At 41.8% G+C, this 19,791-nt stretch overlaps 1 protein-coding gene across 2 annotated transcripts in view; it reads right to left on the bottom strand.

Annotated features, from left to right (window-relative positions):
• SH3KBP1 (SH3 domain containing kinase binding protein 1) overlaps positions 1 to 19,791 on the bottom strand; it is a 497,532-nt gene that overhangs the window by 60,089 nt on the left and 417,652 nt on the right. For both annotated transcript variants that reach the window (XM_069761512.1, XM_069761513.1), the window contains one exon: positions 14,734 to 14,819. In XM_069761512.1, coding sequence (XP_069617613.1) covers positions 14,734 to 14,819 — 86 coding nt within the window. The remainder of the gene's footprint in view (positions 1 to 14,733; positions 14,820 to 19,791) is intronic.

The raw sequence follows: 19,791 nt of genomic DNA, 5'->3' as shown, positions 1-19,791 counted from the left end.
GCAGTAATCCGCAAGTGCTAGTAAAAGATGTAAAAAACAGGGTATTTGGTTGATACGTTTTTTGCAAAAAATGTATACTAAGCTGCTCTACCAATCTTCACGGTATACCCTTATCAGAGCAGTCCTAACTAATGTATGCAATCCCTATCTGATGTATTTAAAAACCTGATCATCTGTATATTACCTGTGTGAACAGGGTTCAGAGAGGAAAAATCCATGTGTGCATACAGGGTAGAACAGCTATTGTGCAGATAGCCCAAGAGGAGTGGTGGAACTCCCCAGTCTTGTAGACACAAGAGAACAATTATGGAAACAGGAACACATGGGCTACTTGCACAGTGAACAAGTCTGTAGGATCATGTTCACACACCACCAAGAAACCTGAAGACACAAAAGAGAATAGTAAAACCAAAAACACTCAGTTTGAAAAAATGTTGCAGTAATCCGCAAGTGCTAGTAAAAGATGTAAAAAACAGGGTATTTGGTTGATACGTTTTTTGCAAAAAATGTATACTAAGCTGCTCTACCAATCTTCACGGTATACCCTTATCAGAGCAGTCCTAACTAATGTATGCAATCCCTATCTGATGTATTTAAAAACCTGATCATCTGTATATTACCTGTGTGAACAGGGTTCAGAGAGGAAAAATCCATGTGTGCATACAGGGTAGAACAGCTATTGTGCAGATAGCCCAAGAGGAGTGGTGGAACTCCCCAGTCTTGTAGACACAAGAGAACAATTATGGAAACAGGAACACATGGGCTACTTGCACAGTGAACAAGTCTGTAGGATCATGTTCACACACCACCAAGAAACCTGAAGACACAAAAGAGAATAGTAAAACCAAAAACACTCAGTTTGAAAAAATGTTGCAGTAATCCGCAAGTGCTAGTAAAAGATGTAAAAAACAGGGTATTTGGTTGATACGTTTTTTGCAAAAAATGTATACTAAGCTGCTCTACCAATCTTCACGGTATACCCTTATCAGAGCAGTCCTAACTAATGTATGCAATCCCTATCTGATGTATTTAAAAACCTGATCATCTGTATATTACCTGTGTGAACAGGGTTCAGAGAGGAAAAATCCATGTGTGCATACAGGGTAGAACAGCTATTGTGCAGATAGCCCAAGAGGAGTGGTGGAACTCCCCAGTCTTGTAGACACAAGAGAACAATTATGGAAACAGGAACACATGGGCTACTTGCACAGTGAACAAGTCTGTAGGATCATGTTCACACACCACCAAGAAACCTGAAGACACAAAAGAGAATAGTAAAACCAAAAACACTCAGTTTGAAAAAATGTTGCAGTAATCCGCAAGTGCTAGTAAAAGATGTAAAAAACAGGGTATTTGGTTGATACGTTTTTTGCAAAAAATGTATACTAAGCTGCTCTACCAATCTTCACGGTATACCCTTATCAGAGCAGTCCTAACTAATGTATGCAATCCCTATCTGATGTATTTAAAAACCTGATCATCTGTATATTACCTGTGTGAACAGGGTTCAGAGAGGAAAAATCCATGTGTGCATACAGGGTAGAACAGCTATTGTGCAGATAGCCCAAGAGGAGTGGTGGAACTCCCCAGTCTTGTAGACACAAGAGAACAATTATGGAAACAGGAACACATGGGCTACTTGCACAGTGAACAAGTCTGTAGGATCATGTTCACACACCACCAAGAAACCTGAAGACACAAAAGAGAATAGTAAAACCAAAAACACTCAGTTTGAAAAAATGTTGCAGTAATCCGCAAGTGCTAGTAAAAGATGTAAAAAACAGGGTATTTGGTTGATACGTTTTTTGCAAAAAATGTATACTAAGCTGCTCTACCAATCTTCACGGTATACCCTTATCAGAGCAGTCCTAACTAATGTATGCAATCCCTATCTGATGTATTTAAAAACCTGATCATCTGTATATTACCTGTGTGAACAGGGTTCAGAGAGGAAAAATCCATGTGTGCATACAGGGTAGAACAGCTATTGTGCAGATAGCCCAAGAGGAGTGGTGGAACTCCCCAGTCTTGTAGACACAAGAGAACAATTATGGAAACAGGAACACATGGGCTACTTGCACAGTGAACAAGTCTGTAGGATCATGTTCACACACCACCAAGAAACCTGAAGACACAAAAGAGAATAGTAAAATCTTATAATTTATAATCTTATAAATCTGTCCCTGCTGTGTACTGTGTAATGGCCGTGTCTGACCGTGCAGGAACATGGACTGATAATACCACAGCTCCTGGGCGGGGGAGGAGAAAGGGAGAATACAGTCATTACAGCATGGGATCACAGCTGATTCCTTCTGTGGGGTAAAACATTTTTCTGCCTTTTTTTTAAACAATATTTTACCTCAAAGAAAAATCATTGGTGAACACCTTCTGTAATGTCTGTATACTCTTTTTACTCCCCCCCTGCCCAGGAGCTGTGGTATGATCAGACCATGTCCCTGTACGGTCAGACACGGCCATTACACAGTACACAGCAGGGACAGATTTATAAGATTATCTCAGAACAGGAAAAATTTTTATTTAACACATCCTAATGTGGAACTTGTTTTTATTCCAAAATCTATTGATTAAAATGAACTTTATTGGTGGGATAACTCCTTTAAGGGCTCATACACATGGCTGTAATAACTGAACAAATGCTATCTGTCGTTTTGATGGATAACACTTGTCCCCATGTTATTCTATTGGGTTGTGCACAAGTCTGATTTTTTTCTTCGGGCAGAGAAAGAAAAAGCGCAGCATGCCCGAATTTGAATCCGATATTCGGATCGCACTAGGCCATGCAAGTCAATGAGTGCCCGGAAAACTTCATACTGCACTCAGATGTGCCCTCTGAGTGCCGTCCGATTTCCACCGCCTGACAGAATGGAAAAGATGGAGAATTTTTTGTTTCTCCATCTTCTCATCCAAAAGATTCAGTTCACACTACGATTACACCCTGGTCAGAGTTTGACCAGAGTGTGTTTTGTATAGTTGACCCAATTCTCTTGGATGAGAATTTACGATTGTCTGCACCTGCCTTAAGGGAAACCCTTGGTTCTTAATGCACAATTTAAGTACAATTTATACCGCCACGGAGAGGCAGCTCCAAGTAATGCCACAGCTATTCAACACACTACGAAACTTCGCTGTGCTGTCCATTCATGCTTTGGCGCACCATAAGATGGTAGAAATACAAAAACTTCATTTTTTTATCACAAAACAAGTGTTGTTCTTTAATAGAGGAAATAATTGCAGTCACATGGTGAATAATAGTAGAACAAGTAGAAAAAGGATTTGTAAACGAGAGAGAAGAAACAGACTCCACACTAAGAAGTAATGGAGTGAGAAGGGAGACAGCCCAGTAGCAATCAGCATGAGGAAGGTTCCAAGGAGACAATGATTTAGTAGTGGAGTCAGACCAGCCAGTGATGACCGCAGCATTACTCAGCAGGAAACAAGTTGGGCTCACTGACTGTCCGCGTGTTTTCTGTATGCCAGTGAGCATGAGAATCTATGGGTGATAAATGGCTGATGGATGGCCACCACCAGTGCATCTGTTGGTTGCGTACAGTTTTGTTTTTGCTGACCAACATGGGATGTATAAAGTTTAAAAACAAGTTAAAGAGGTAATGCAGAAATAATTTTTATTTTAGCATAAGCTTAAAGACATGGAAATGATCAAACTCAGCTATACTCGCGTCCCAAGGTCCATTGCTGCCTTTGTACTATTTTCCCAGTCTTTGTTGAAAGGCTGCAGATGTCACAACTAAAGTCAACAAGACTGCTGCAGCTAATCACTAGACTCATACTCTACATTGGCATTACCACTGAGCCCAATGATTGGCTGCATGCGAGCTGTAGTTGTGATGTCACCACCACTGTAGACTGTCAAAACAAGACAGGTCAGAGGCAGCGTTGGACCTGGGGAGGGTGAGTGTAGCGGAGTTTGTTATTTTCTACATCTGTAAGCCCATTCTGAAACACAACACATTTAAGTGAGAACAACTGCATTCTATAAGGGCTCTTTCACACATCAGTGTGTCCAGTACCTGTGGTGACAGTTTTCACACGTACCAGAGACACTGACATACATAGAACCATTCAAGTGAATAGGTCTGTGCACATGTCAGTGTGTTTCTACGGACCGTGTGTCTGTGGAAAAAACACGCTGACATCTCCATTTTTTACAGTCAGCACAAACGTCCCGCACAAGTGCACACAGATGACACTGACACACTGGTATGTCATGCATATGACACGTCCTTGTGCCTGAGAAACAGCGGTACAGTAACCGCTGTTCCCTGGCGCCAGGTACTGAAGACGGATATAATCATTCTCCACTGCTATGCCCGCGATCAGCATGAGCAGGGGACAATGATGAGAGTTATATTCAAGTGACAACACTAACAGCAGATGGCGGCTTTTGCGACTATTACGCCCATCAGCCTACACTCCAACTACCCCTAATGACAGTGACAGCAGGAGCAGCTGATGTGGTATTCATCGCCCACCGCCTGCGCTACAAATAAATAATTAAATGAAAAAAACAGCGTGGGTTCCCCTGTATTTTCTAAAACCAGCCAGGCAACCCTGCAACCCTCACCTGTCAGTTTCAGCAAGGCTGATTATCAAAAATAGAGGGGTCCATACGCTGATTTTAAAAAAAAATTATTTACTTATAGCGCAGGTGGCGGGTGAGTAATACTCTCATCAGCTGCTCCTGCTGTCACTGTTATTAGCGGCAGCAGGTGTAGGCTGATGGGAGTAATAGTCCCAAAAGCCACCACCTGCTGTCATTGTTATCACTTGAACATAACTCTCATCATTCTCCCCTGCTCACGCTAATCGCCAACAGAGCAGGGGAGAATGATGAGAGCCGTCTTCAGTAGCCGGCGCCAGCTCTTACTTTACCGCTTCTTCCCTGGCGCCCATCCGTCTGGTACTGATGCATCACACGGCTGGCACAAGGTAGCCACACGTGTGTCGCAAATATTACACACACGGAAACACAGACACTGACATCCCCGGTACCATTTTTCTGGTACTGGAAATATCAGGATGTGTGAAACCAGTCTAATTCAGGATTGCCCAAGTGCCACAGTTTAATTGGGGTCTCCCATGTCAATGCACCATTAAGGTTCCATAGTGTTATTTTTCCAATATAATGTGCTGAAAATCTATTATATACTAATTACCCATGATGAGACAGCAGACAGCATTGTCTGAAAGAGACATCATTTTTATTTTCACTGCTGTATTCCATGAATACAGATATGAAATTGACATTTCTTTGATTTAGCAAAATGATTTAAGATATGAGGAAATGTTCCAGTGACAAAGTAATATCTGGCTTTTGTCCAAAAATAATGTCACCTCAAAGACTAAATGTAAGAACAGTCCTAAAATACACTACTCCGGGAAATATTATATATGAAATACCATCTCACATATCATCATTACAAGGCCATTAAGGGATTACAACTGCACAAAAGTCTGTAGCTAGAAAGTGAAGTTATTGGCACAAGTTGGTTAAAGGGGTTGTCAGAATTCTGTAGAAAGTTGCTACTGGCAGTAATAGTCCTAAAATAATGAAACCATAAATACTCACGCTCCTCTCCGGACCCAGCGCTGCATCTCCAATGCTTAGTTTACTGTTTACTATGGCTTAAGATGTCACAGTCCATGTGCCATATGTACAGGCAATCACTGGCCTTAGTGTTATCTTGCTCTATAAAGCCGAGGCCAGTAATTGGCTGCAGATCTCACAGTCCATGTGCAATATCTACAGGCAATCACTGGCCTTAGTGTTATCTTGCTGTATGAAGCCGAGGCCAGTAAATGGCTGCAGATGTCACAGTCCATGTGCCATATCTACAGGCAATCACTGGCCTTAGTGTTATCTTGCTGTATAAACCGAGGCCAGTAATTGGCTGCAGATGTCACAGTCCATGTGCCATATCTACAGGCAATCACTGGCCTTAGTGTTATCTTGCTGTATAAAACCGAGGCCAGTAATTGGCTGCAGATGTCACAGTCCATGTGCCATATCTACAGGCAATCACTGGCCTTAGTGTTATCTTGCTGTATAAAGCCGAGGCTAGTAATTGGCTGCAGATGTCACAGTCCATGTGCCATATCTACAGGCAATCACTGGCCTTAGTGTTATCTTGCTGTACAAAGCCGAGGCCAGTAATTGGCTGCAGAACTCACAGTCCATGTGCTATATCTACAGGCAATCACTTGCCTTAGTGTTATCTTGCTGTATGAAGCCGAGGCTAGTAATCGGCTGCAGATGTCACAGTCCATGTGCCATATCTACAGGCAATCACTGGCCTTAGTGTTATCTTGCTGTATAAAGCCGAGGCTAGTAATTGGCTGCAGGTGTCACAGTCCATGTGCCATATCTACAGGCAATGACTGGCCTTAGTCTTATCTTGCTGCATGAAGCCGAGGCCAGTAATTGGCTGCAGGTGTCACAGTCCATGTGCCATATCTACAGGCAATAACTGGCCTTAGTGTTATCTTGCTGTATAAAGCCGAGGCCAATGATTGGCTGCAGATCTCACAGTTCATGTGCCATATCTACAGGCAATCACTGGCCTTAGTGTTATCTTGCGATATAAAGCCGAGGCCAATGATTGGCTGGAGATGTCACAAGTGGTACATAGGCTGTGAAATCTGAAGCCAAAACAATAGCACACAGGGGGGAGCAGCATTGGGATGGAGGTGGAGTATACATGACTTTATTATTTCAGCACTATTGCTGCCACTAGCAATAATTTATATGACTTGGACAACCCCTTTAACATTTCAGAATATGTCATCATACCGGACAAGTTTATAGCCAGCTATTCAAATTACAGCCTTGCAAATCTTGGATGATACTATAAGAAATTATGTGGATTCTGCCATGGATTTTACCTGCTTCCATACAATTGGTTAAATAACCTTTTACAGAAGGAATCCACTATATTTCCAAACATACACATGCCCTTAAAGAGGACGTCTCACTAGATTTTTAAAATGTAAACCAAATACCTTCTCTAATTGGCGCTGCTAAACTGGTAATGGAACAGTTTTACTTTTAATTTTCTGCCCCGCAGTTACAAAGTTATACTCACTGGTAAGAAATTCCCTTCGACCAACTGGGCGTCTACCATAGAACAGCTCTGTGGGCGTAGCTGTGCTCTGATTGGCCAGCATCAGAGGAAAAAAAGCAAACGCCCACAGAGAACTTCTGTTGTACAAGCCCAGTTGGTTGAAGGGAAAAAGTGAACAATTACTACCTAGGGACAAGAAGGGTAGAGTACATAAGAAAAACTGTTCTATAATCAGGGAAGCAGAACAAATTGGAGAAGGTCCTCAGTTTCAGTTGAAATAAAAAAAATCCAATGAAAGGTCGTCTTTAAATTCCAGTGGATTCAGATGTGAATGTGGCCTTACTACTTACTAGAAAAGATGCTCTCCAAGCACAGTTTTCATCACCTTTTAGGCGAGGGTTACATGAGCGAAGATTCTCTCGTGTGAGCAAATCGGACAGATTATGGAAATGACACTCGGCAAAAACTCGGTCAGAGTCTGATCCAAGTGTCATCTTAGTGTGATCCGATTCTCTCGCATGGAAGAATCGCAGCACAGGTGCGCAGAAGATGGAGTACCTAATTTCTCCATATTTTCCATTGTCTGAGTCCACGGATGCTGGACTGCACTTCACACATACCCATAGACTTGTATGGGTGTGCGCAATCCCAATCGCAGCATGAGAATCGGCATGAGAAAAAAATAGCAGATCTCCTCTGCTCCACAGTATAACATTGGTCCGAGAGCTTTCCGATAAAACATTGGATATCACTCGGCCGTGTTGTACTCTCATGTGAGGGAGGCCTAACAGTGCTGCAACTGAGCTTAAAAGTGAGAGGTCATCAGAGCGCAATGATTACTACAATGTAGAGTAGCACCACCAGTATGTAATTTACATGTACAGTACTAGTACTATTTAGGCTATGTGCACATGTTGCGGATCTGACGCTGCAGATCTGCAGCAGTTTCCCATGCGTTGTACAGTACCATGTGCAGTCATGGCCAAAAGTATTAACACCCCTGCAATTCTGTCAGATAATACTCAGTTTCTTCCTGAAAATGATTGAAATCACAAATTCTTTGGTATTATTATCTTCATTTAATTTGTCTTAAATGAAAAAACACAAAAGAGAATGAAGCAAAAAGCAAAACATTGATCATTTCACACAAAACTCCAAAAATGGGCCAGACAAAAGTATTGGCACCCTCAGCCTAATACTTGGTTGCACAACCTTTAGCCAAAATAACTGTGACTAACCGCTTCCGGTAACCATCAATGAGTTTCTTACAATGCCCTGCTGGAATTTTAGACCATTCTTCTCTGGCAAACTGCTCAAGGTCCCTGATATTTGAAGGGTGCTTTCTCCAAACTGCCATTTTTAGATCTCTCCACAGGTGTTCTATGGGATTCAGGTCTGGACTGCTGGCCACCTTAGAAGTCTTTAGTGCTTTCTCTCAAACCATTTTCTAGTGCTTTTTGAAGGGTCTTTTGGGTCATTGTCCTGCTGGAAGACCCATGACCTCTGAGGGAGACCCAGCTTTCTCACACTGGGCCCTACATTATGCTGCAAAATTTGTTGGTAGTCTTCAGACTTCATAATGCCATGCACATGGTCCAGCAGTCCAGTGCCAGAGGCAGCAAAGGAACCCCAAAACATCAGGGAACCTCCGCCATGTTTGACTGTAGGGACCGTGTTCTTTTCTTTGAATGCCTCTTTTTTTCCCCGTGTAAACTCTATGTTGATGCCTTTGCCCAAAAAGCTCTCCTTTTGTCTCATCGGACCAGAGAACATTCTTCCAAAACGTTTTAGGCTTTTTCAGGTAAGTTTTGGCAAACTCCAGCCTGGCTTTTTTATGTCTCGGGGTAAGAAGTGGGGTCTTCCTGGGTCTCCTACCATACATTCCCTTTTCATTCAGACGCCAACAGATAGTACGGGTTGACACTGTTGTACTCTCGGACTGCAGGGCAGCTTGAACTTGTTTGGATGTTAGTCGAGGTTCTTTATCCAACATCCGCACAATCTTGTGTTGAAATCTCTCGTCAATTTTTCTTTTCCGTCCACATCTAGGGAGGTTAGCCACAGTGCCATGGGCTTTAAACTTCTTGATGACACTGCGCACGGTAGACACAGGAACATTCAGGTCTTTGGAGATGGACTTGTAGCCTTGAGATTACTCATGCTTCCTCACAATTTGGTTTCTCAAGTCCTCAGACAGTTCTTTGGTCTTCTTACTTTTCTCCATGCTCAATGTGGTACACACAAGGACACAGTACAGAGGTTGAGTCAACTTTAATCCATGTCAACTGGCTGCAAGTGTGATTTAGTTATTGCCAACACCTGTTAGGTGCCACAGATAAGTTACAGGTGCTGATAATTACACAAATTAGAGAAGCATCACATGATTTTTTGAACGGTGCTAATACTTTTGTCCACCCCCTTTTTATGTTTGGTGTGGAATTATATCCAATTTGGCTTTAGGACAATTCTTTTTGTGTTTTTTTCATTTAAGACAAATTAAATAAAGATAATAATACCAAAGAATTTGTGATTGCAATCATTTTCAGGAAGAAACTGAGTATTATCTGACAGAATTGCAGGGGTGTTAATACTTTTGGCCATGACTGTAAACCTATGGAAAACTAAATCCGCAGTGCAAATGCTGCGGAAAAAAAAGCACGGAAATGCAGCGGTGTTTTTTCCGCAGCATATCAATTCTTTGTGCGGATTCCGTAGCGGTTTACACCTGCTCCTCAATTGGAATCCGCAGGTGTAAAACCACAGGTGGAATCCGCACAATCACCGTTGCAAATCCGCGGGGAATCCTCAGTGTGGTTTACCTGCGGATTTTGCAAAAACAGTGTGGAAAAATCCACACACCAATCCGCAACGTGTGCACATAGCCTGACTTACTACAGGGTATATGCTTATTTTGTTTATTTTCTTGGGTTTTGTCTGTGAAATGGCCACAGTGTGAACATGTTCCTACACATTGCACATATATCAATTCATGCTTCGGCTCATTTCTTTGGTTTTGCAGTATAATACTGTGGAAATATAATTGTTATGAAATCTGTCTAAAATTAAAAAAAATTGGCTTTTGTTGCCACCGTAACCAACCAGAGCAAAATTTTCATTTTTCAGAAGCAGAATTTAATATGAAAGCTACGTTGCGATTGGTCACTATGGACAACAAAGACCTGGGGTAGATTTATCAAAACGATCTAAAAGAAAAACTGTTTTTGTTACCCATGGCAACCAATCACACTGCTGCTTTCTAATGACCAGCGGGCAACAAAGACACAAGTTCCTTGATTCATCAAAGCTTTTATGCCAGAAGTATGGCATAAAAAACTGTGAAAAGTTGCAACATTTTTGCACAACGCAAGAGTACAAAAATGGGGTTCTCTCGAGAACTTTCTTTAAGAGTGAACTTAGTGCTTATTGTTTGCTTGAGGAATGGTGCGATCCTGATGACTGACACTTTGGAGCAGCCATATGGTGATATGGTTCAGATGCTGGTCTTAACTGTCTGCTCTCTGATGATGGAAGGGAATATAGCAGGGGCACAGAAGATGGACAAATACTGATATCCAGGCAGCTTCAGAGCTGCGCTTGCAACCTGTGAAACAAAGGACTGCACTTCAAGAAAATTGATCAATGGTAAGCACCAGAAAAAGCTGTAAACTATAGCATTAAAAATTCTAGAGAACAGAGAGGATTCTTAAAGGAATCTCTCACCAAGTTTTTTCTACTTAATCTAAGAGCAGCAGGATGTAGGGTCAGAGACCCTGATTTTAGCAATTTGTCGCTTACTGGGGCTGCTTGCTGCAGTTTTGATAAATTCTCTGTTTTATCTGCAGCAGATCTGCCAGTCCCCTGACTACTGAGTTCTGTATAACCCACCCACACCACTGTTTGACAGGTTTCTGTGTATACTGTGCATAGACAGAAAGCTGTCAATCAGAGGTGAGACTGTAATGCTTGTAGGGGTTTTACTCACTCGGGTGCGACGGGAGGAAAACGGGAGGCTTGTTCCTTTAAAAGTTCATGGGGGGGTTTATTGCTTCATAAACCCCATAAGCAAAACAGAAAATAAACAGCCTTTAGATCAGGCAAATACAACACAAACTGTCCATAGCAGTGTTCTGCTCAGCCAGGCCTGTGGGCACACAGGTTGGGCTAGTGTCCAGTTCTCAGGCTTGGTCTGGAGCCAAAAACACAGGAGTCCTTCTCCCTCCCAACACACAGACCATGTGCATAACAAGAGCCTCCATACTCAATAAAGGAGTGGTTCTGCAGGTGGGGCCGACAGACCACATCTCAGTACCAATGCTTTCTGGGTGATGTTTTGGTCACTTTTGAAGGTTGGTTGTGCTTTCACACTCGTGGTAGCATGAGATGGACTCTACAACCCACACAAGTGGCTCAGGTAGTGCAGCTCATCCAGGATGGCACATCAATGCAAGCTGTGGCAAGAAGGTTTGCTGTGTCTCTCAGCGTACTGACCAGAGGCTGGAGGTGATACCAGGAGACAGGCCAGTGCAAAAGGAGACGTGGAGGGGGCCGTAGGAGGGCAACAACCCAGCAGCAGGTCCTCAGCCTTTGTGCAAGGAGGAACAGGAGGAGCACTGCCAGAGCCCTGCAAAATGACCTCCAGAAGGCCACAAATGTGCATATGTCTGCACAAACGGTTAGAAACCGACTCCATGAGGATGGTCTGAGTGCCTGATGTCCACAGATGGGGGTTGTGCTCACAGCTCAACACTGTGCAGGATGCTTGGCATTTGCCACAGAACACCAGGATTGGCAAATTCGCCACTGGCGCCCTGTGCTCTTCACAGATGAAAGCAAGTTCACACTGAGCACATGTGACAGACGTGATAGAGTCTGGAGACGCCGTTCTCTGCTGCCTGCAACATCCTTCTGCATGACCGGTTTGGCAGCGGATCAGTAATGGTGTGGGGTGACATTTCTTTGGAGGGCCGCACAGCCCTCCATGTGCTCGCCAGAGGTAGCCTGACTGTCATTAGATACAGAGAGGAGATCCTCCCATCTCTCATAGCTACCCACAACCCGATCCCAGGTGCACAAAAACAAACCTCTTAGTGCTTACTAGCACTAACTTACTTACTACAGAAAATACATGGCATAGAGCAGCCATCTCTGTGACACATACCTCCCATTTACTATGCAGCCATGAGCCTCCATACATGCTCTATTATTTGGCATCACTTGACTTTCCTCTCTCCAGTCCATCCTTAATGCAGCAGCCAGGGTCGTCTATCTGGCCAATTGGTACCCGGACGCCTCCGCTTTTTGCCAGTCATTGCACTGGCTGCCCATACATTACAGGATCCCATTTAAACTGCATGTTCTCAACCACAAAGCTCTCCACAGTGCGGCACCCCCTACATCTCCTCCCTCGTTTCTGTCTATCAGCTTACCCGCTCGTTACGCTCTGACTTTTGACTAACATTCACACTAATCTGTACCTCCCACTCCCAGCTCCAAGACTTCTCACGAGTTGCACCAATCCTCTGGAATGCTTTACCCCAAGATATCAGGACTAACCACAACTTACACAGTTTTAAGCGCTCCCTAAAAACACATCTGTTTATCTGTTTAGAGCGGCCTATCACGTTCCCTAGTCGAAGTCCATACATATATATAGAGAGAGAGAGAGAGAGAAAGAGAGAGCGAGAGAGAGAGAGCTCAGTTTCTCTGAACATAACTCCCCATCAGTCTCTGGTGACCATCTCGTGCAGCCTTTCTCTATACCCTTTCCCTCAAGATGGCTGGACCATCATTGTAAAGAAGCACCTGTACTTTTTGACTCCCATCTCATTGTAGATTGTAAGCTTTTACGTGCAGAGTCGTCATTATCTTGCTTTAATTATTGTATCATGTTTAATGTTACTCATGACTTGTATATGAACTGTTGGATTGTAAAGCGCTGCAGAACATGTTGGCGCTATATAAATAAAGATTATTATTATCTATCACACGCATAGGTCATCAATCTCAGATGCCTGGAGAACAAGTGCGGACTACTATTTATACCAACACAGTTTGGGTTTTAAAATACCAACCAAATATATGTCAAAGTGACAAAAAAGAAGAAATGTGAGAACTAGTCTTAGAATATTATGTTTCACATTTCGATCCGATTAATGGGTCGAACACCGAAGAGATCCAAATAAAACATAATTTTATTTCATATCAAATTAAAACATAATGTGTTACCCGCACATTTGACTAGTTACTACTATGGCCTCTGTATAGATCCACTATATGAGTCTGATCTTCGTGTCCCCTATTGTGACATTTTCTGCTTTTTTATTACGGTATGTTTTAATTTGATATGAAATAAAATTACGTTTTAGTTGGATCTCTTAGGTGTTCGACCCATTAATCGGATCGAAATGTGAAATACAATCTGGATGATGTTGAAATTTAGAATGTTATAAAATATTTACAAGATATTTAATAAGGATTCGCTCTTTATAAAAAAACGCTTACATAAAACGTTGGGAATCTGAGCTAAATATTACTCCTCAACTAAACCACTGGAAAAAAGATATAAAATGTTCTTATACCTCAAACATTTCAATGGTTCTTCAAGAATCATGCTATAAAATGATGGTGAGGTGGTATTTTACACCATCTATTTTGTGCTGGAGAGAATGTGGCCAACCTTGAAACCTTTATCATTTGTTCTGGAGCTGTCCTAAAGCAAAATACTTGTGGAAACAAGTGAATGATCACATCAGTTTCTTGTTGGATAGAAATATTAGTATTTCTCCACAGATGGCGCTTTTGTCCTTAGAATTGGATGAAATTTATCCTGATGCCAGGAAGATTGTTATACATATTCTGTTGGTTGTAAAGAACACCCTGGCCGCACGGTGGAAAAAAAAGGACCCTACAAAATTTTCAGAGATTCTTGACTCCCTTCTGATTCACAGTGCTTTGGAGTGGAGATCTGCGATAAATAATAACTTCTTTCCAAAATATACGAATAAATGGGATTCCTGGAATTTGAAATTCAAGTCAAAGCATTCTCCCCTTTACACTCCAGCAATTAATTACTTTGGGTGTCCGGTTGAGATTTAGTATCTGATATCAACATTTTAGATTATTGTTTTAGGTTAAAGAGATGGTTTTATGTTATTGATTGTTTATGTCTGTTGTATATGGCTTTTGCTACTTTGGACGTTATTGTAATAGAGTTTGCTATATTTGTAGTGTGTGTTATCCCCCTCTCCCTTTTCCCTCTTCCGTCTTCTCTTAAATGTCTTAAAATTATAATAAAGACTATTGGAAAAGAAATTTAGAATGTTATATGCATTACTTGTAAGGATGCACAATCCGGCTAATCCTCCTGCTATACAGATCCCTCTCCACTTGTCAGAGGCTCGTCCCCTGCAGATGACGGCACTCTTGCATACGTCTATTGAAGGAATGTCCTCTCAGTATTGTAGTTAGTAGTATTCCCCAGATCTACTGTTACTAGTGTAGCGCTTTGTGTGCGGACCCTACAGGGGTTTAGTAATGGAGTAGGCTGGTATTTAGGAGGTGCATGAATCTGTCAGTGTGGATGACTGAGTCCGGACTCTATTTATAACCAGGCAGTAAGACATTCAGGACTTACCAATGTCATTGCTTTTGTCTGACGAGTCTCTGTCGGGAGTGCTGGACACAGTACTGATTCCCACCTCGGCCTTCGGACTGTCACTCCTATTTATCAAGATAGCCAAACATTAGCAAACTACGGTATTAGCCTGTGCTCACATGTCACAAAGAAACAAACGTATTCTCTAAATGCACATGTCTGACGTTCTTACTATATGAACGTGCTGAAGGCACTCCATAGGGAGGTTTAGTATCTTAACATTCTCAAAGTGACACTCTTGTTTGGGGCCGTTGTAAGAACAAATCTACTGTGCAATTTACCTTTAGTGTGCGGCTTGTTAATGGGGTGGTCTGAAATACAAAGTAATTTTCATCCTAAATCCCTATCTATTCAATGCCATAATCTAAACGAATTTCTAATATACTTGAATTGAAATTTCCCTACCATCCCTTAACTACACTATCTAACTGCTTTTCTTTTTTTCACTACTTCCTTTTTTGATGATGCTTTATTTGAGAATCGCAGTGCATGCTGGGATAATTTACTGACACGTCGTCAGGAGGCAGAGGCTGTGGTCACTGCCGCAGCCTCTGTCCCCAACAAAAACGTCATCAAAGGCTGGGCTAGTTCCTGCATGCTGTGCGCTGTGTGCTGTAAGACTAACGGCTTGCAGTGACTGACGGCGTTGGTCTCTGCATTCCAGGTAGTTATAGAACGCACACTAACAGTGCGCTCTGTTGCCGGCTCATTATTGCTGATCTGAGCCAGCAGCACAGAGTGCACTGTCATTCTGGAAATAGCTCAGCCCTTGAATCGAGCGTCACTGATGACTGCAGGCTTTGCCCCCTGATGACGCTTCATTTGAGTGTCCCACCATGCACTGGGATTTCTCACATGAAGTGTCATCGATAAAGCAAGTAGTAAAAAAAAGAAAGAAAAGCGGATGAATAGTTTAGTTAGGGAACGGAAGGGAATTTTTAATTCATGTATATTAGAAATTAGTTTAGATTAAGGATTTAGGATGAAATTACTTTGCATTACTTTTTAGTGACTTGCAAGATCGTTGCTTCAAACAGGTGGCGCTATAGAGTTCTAGTCCTCTTCCTCTTTGAGAGGAGCATTACATGGCAATTAGGTCTCCTTACATTGGCATGTCAGGGACGGCATGACACTGTCCACAAGGAGAAACGTTACCCCTAAGACTTTAAACTTTGGAGTCTTTCATGGGGATCGGACATCCATCATTACTCCTGTGACTAGGCACATATACATTAGGAGGAAAGCTCTGGCTGTTGTAATGACTGTGCTGCTGTTAAGTAGTGTATAGATCAGTTTGGCAAAGATCGGGTTCTTGGTTTGGCCACCCAACCCCATTGTCTCTTATGCAGTTGAACCGGCTGTAGAGGCATTATGTCCGCTCCTGAAACTGTTGTCACACAGGATTGATCATGATGACAGAAAACACTGTTATGTACGCTCTAATATGAACAGTAATTAATAACACAGCATGACTGTAGTAAGCTGAGCCAGCAGAGGACGATAAATATAACTCATCTATTAGTATATCACGTTGAAATGGCAGAGCTGCCAGAGGAGTCACCTCCATGTCACCTACGTCTCGGCTGCCATTGCCCTTGGCTTATACTTCAATTTACTACTCACAAGAACACTTCTGTGGGTCCAATTAACTCCTCATTACATTTAAGTGGCTGAGATCATATAATAAGATCTTTAACTGGACATCTTCCATGTACACACAAGGAGGTGGTTATACTGTGGTTTATGACACCATATGGAAAATCAGTATAATCCTTTTATTAAAGAGCATTTCCATATCCAGTGGGAACATTTCCAAACGACTAAAACAGCCATCCAGACATGGATTTTTACTGCAACTACACCAGCCTCACTGGGTCTAAGAGACCTATATAATAATGTATGCATTTTTATTGTTAAATCAGGTCACAGATTCTCTTTGAAGATATGACACAAATATAAAAGCAATCAAAACATCCCCAAAAAAGTGAGGAAAAAAGGACAGTGCCACATGAGGGCAATAATGTATCACAGAAAATAGTAAAAAGTGCCACAGTAAAATGTGTATAACACAAAACTATCAAGGAATGTCATGATAATAATAATAATAAGAATAAGCAGGGGTAGTGGAAGAAAACAAATCAGTAATGTAATAAATTACCTACTATGTTACACATTTTAACAATGACCAGGTAGCAACCTTCACTTCAGACTGACATACGTTTCACCCCACGGCTTCCTCTAGGGGTACTGAGTATAGCAGTCTTTACTGTCATTTTGATTACTTACTATACATACAATAAATGCCAGCACTTGGCATTTTCTTCTGTCCTATGTTTGTTTTTTATTTATTTTATATTTGTTTGACACTGGTGGAATTTTTCACACTAGTCTTAAACCAGAAGCCTGCTGAATCTCCATGATCTAATCTATTAGAGTTTCCATATATTTTAGCTACAATTTTCATCAGATTATGGTGCACATTGTAATGTACAGTACATGGTAAGCAGCAATTCGCCTCAAACCTTTTGCTGAGCTATTTTTTTTTTAGAAAAGTGCCAGGATAAAAAAGGCAGTAAACTTTTATGCAAATTACAATTGCAAAGAAATTGTGTACTTTTTTGATCTCAGAAACTTTGTGAACAGGGATAATAAATTCTCCTCTATGTGTCTTTTCTGGTGTAGTTAATAAAATGTATATTACTTATATAGTTTTGTATTGGTGTAATGCAGAGGCATGTAAAAGTTTGGGCACCCCTGGTCAAAATTACTGTTATTGTGAACAGTTCAAGATGAAATAATCTCTGTAAGGCATAAACTTAAAGAAGACACATTTCCTTTGTATTTTAGACAAAAAATATAAATATATTCTCATTTTTTAAATTTTAGAGATTACTAAAAGAAAAATGGGCCAATGCAAAAGTTTGGGCACCCTGCATGGTTAGAACCTAGTAGCACCCCCTTGTGGAAGCTTGTAAACGCTTTTGTAGCCAGACAAGAGTCTTTCAATTCTTGTTTGAGGGATTTTCATCCATTCTTCCTTCGAAAATTCTTCCACTTCTGTGAGATTCCTGGGTCGTCTTGCATGCACTGCTATTCTGAGGTCTAGTCAAAGATTTTCAATGATGTTCATTACGTTCTGTAGAAGGACGTAAATCTGGGGATTTATTATGATGGAATATAGGCTGAACTGGATGGACAAATGTATTTTTTCGGCCTTACTAACTATGTTACTATGTTACTATGTTCAGATCAGGGGACTGTGAGGGCCATTGTAAAACCTCCAGCTTGTGCCCTTTGAGGTAGTGTATTGTGGATTTTGACGTGTGTTTAGGATGATTATCCATTTGTAGATGCCATCCTCTTTTCATCTTCAGCTTTTTTACAGATGGTGTTATGTTTACATCAAGAATTTCTTGAAATGTAATTGAATCCATTCTTCCCTCTACCTGTGAAATGTTCCCCGTGCCATAAGCTGCAACATAACTTCAAAGCATGATTGATCCACCCCTATTGCTTATTGGTTGGCGAGATGTTCTTTTCCTGAAATTCTAAGCCTTTTTTTTCCACGCATACGTTTGCTTATTGTGGCCAGAGAGTTCTATTTTAACTTTGTCGGACCACAGGACTTGTTTCCAAAATGCACCAGGCTTGTTTAGATGTTTTTTGCATACTTCGGACTCTGAATTTTATGGTGATGACGCAAGAGAGGTTTTCTTCTGATGACTCTTCCATGAAGGCCATATTTATGAAGGTGTCTCTGATCACTAGAACAATGTATCACAACTCGAGAGTCTGCTAAATCTTTCTGAAGGTCTTTTGCAGTCTAATTTGTCTCTCTAGCTATCAACAAGCAGCTCTCACTGAAATTTTATTTATTCTTCCAGACCTTATCTTGACCTCCACGGCTCCTGTTAATAGTCATTTCTTAACTAGATTTCGAACTGAGGAAAGGGCAACTTGAAAACGCTTTGCTATCTTCTTGTAGTCTTCTCCTGCTTTGTGGGCCTCCATCATTTTCCTTTTCAGAGTGCTTATCGGCTGCTTAGAAGAGCCCATGGCTGCTGCTTTTTGGCACAAGGTTAGAGCAGGCTAGGTTTTTATAAAGATGGTAAATTTGCATCACCTGGCCTTTCCTAACAATGGTAGTGAATAAGCCATAACCCTAGCAGGCTAATTAAGGTCTGAAACCTTGGTCAAAGTTATCTGAGCGTACAAATCTCCAAGGGTGATGTCACGGGGCTACCGCGACAGAGAGGTTCCAGAGAACTGCAGCGCTCTGGGCCTCGTTCACACACAGTGAACAGAAGCTCTTCACCTTTATTCTGACCTGGCTGCTTTGTGCCAGCAGTGCAAGAGTTAACCTTATTGCTGAGTTGCTGAGAGCTGGGTCTCTCTCAGCTGAAGTGGATTTTGTAATCTGATCCTCTATATAGACCCAGTCCTGAATTCAGCTATTGTCAGTGATCAGTTCTACTGCCTGGCTTGGAGGTTGAAGGAGCGCAGTGTTGGTGTTGGAGGTTTATTTACAGAGATTGGTGTCTGCTGTTTTGGTTGCATGTTAATCCTGTTTTCCTTCCTAGTTTATTCCTTCTCTTCCCTTCTCTGTGTTTCCTCTGTGGTTGTGTGAGCATTTGGTGAGTTTGAGACTTTTAGTTACCTTGTCTGTATACCCTGTTATTTGTTGTATTGCTACACTGGTGCAGTCCATCTCCTTTGGGGGGGAGGGGGCCACTGATAGGCCCTGCAAAGGAGACAGGGATACGCTGGCGGCTCGGGCCTCCTAACCATCATAGGTACCCCTGAGATAAGAGAAAGCCAGGGCCCCATTAAAGTGGTAGGGACATGTGCGGGTCCCAGTATGCCGTCCTGCCCCTTTAACGTTGCCTACAGCGTGACAGGTGCCTAAACTTTTGCATTGGCCCATTTTCCTTTTTGTAATTTTTAAAATGGCTATATATAATTTTTTGGCCTAAAATAAAAAGGAAATGTGTCATCTTTAACTTTAGCCTTTTAGAGAACATTTCATCTCCAACTTGC

This window comes from Ranitomeya imitator, chromosome 3, assembly GCF_032444005.1.
Source record: "Ranitomeya imitator isolate aRanImi1 chromosome 3, aRanImi1.pri, whole genome shotgun sequence".
Taxonomy (NCBI): Eukaryota; Metazoa; Chordata; class Amphibia; order Anura; family Dendrobatidae; genus Ranitomeya; species Ranitomeya imitator.
This window is presented reverse-complemented; position numbering and strand designations above follow the sequence as displayed.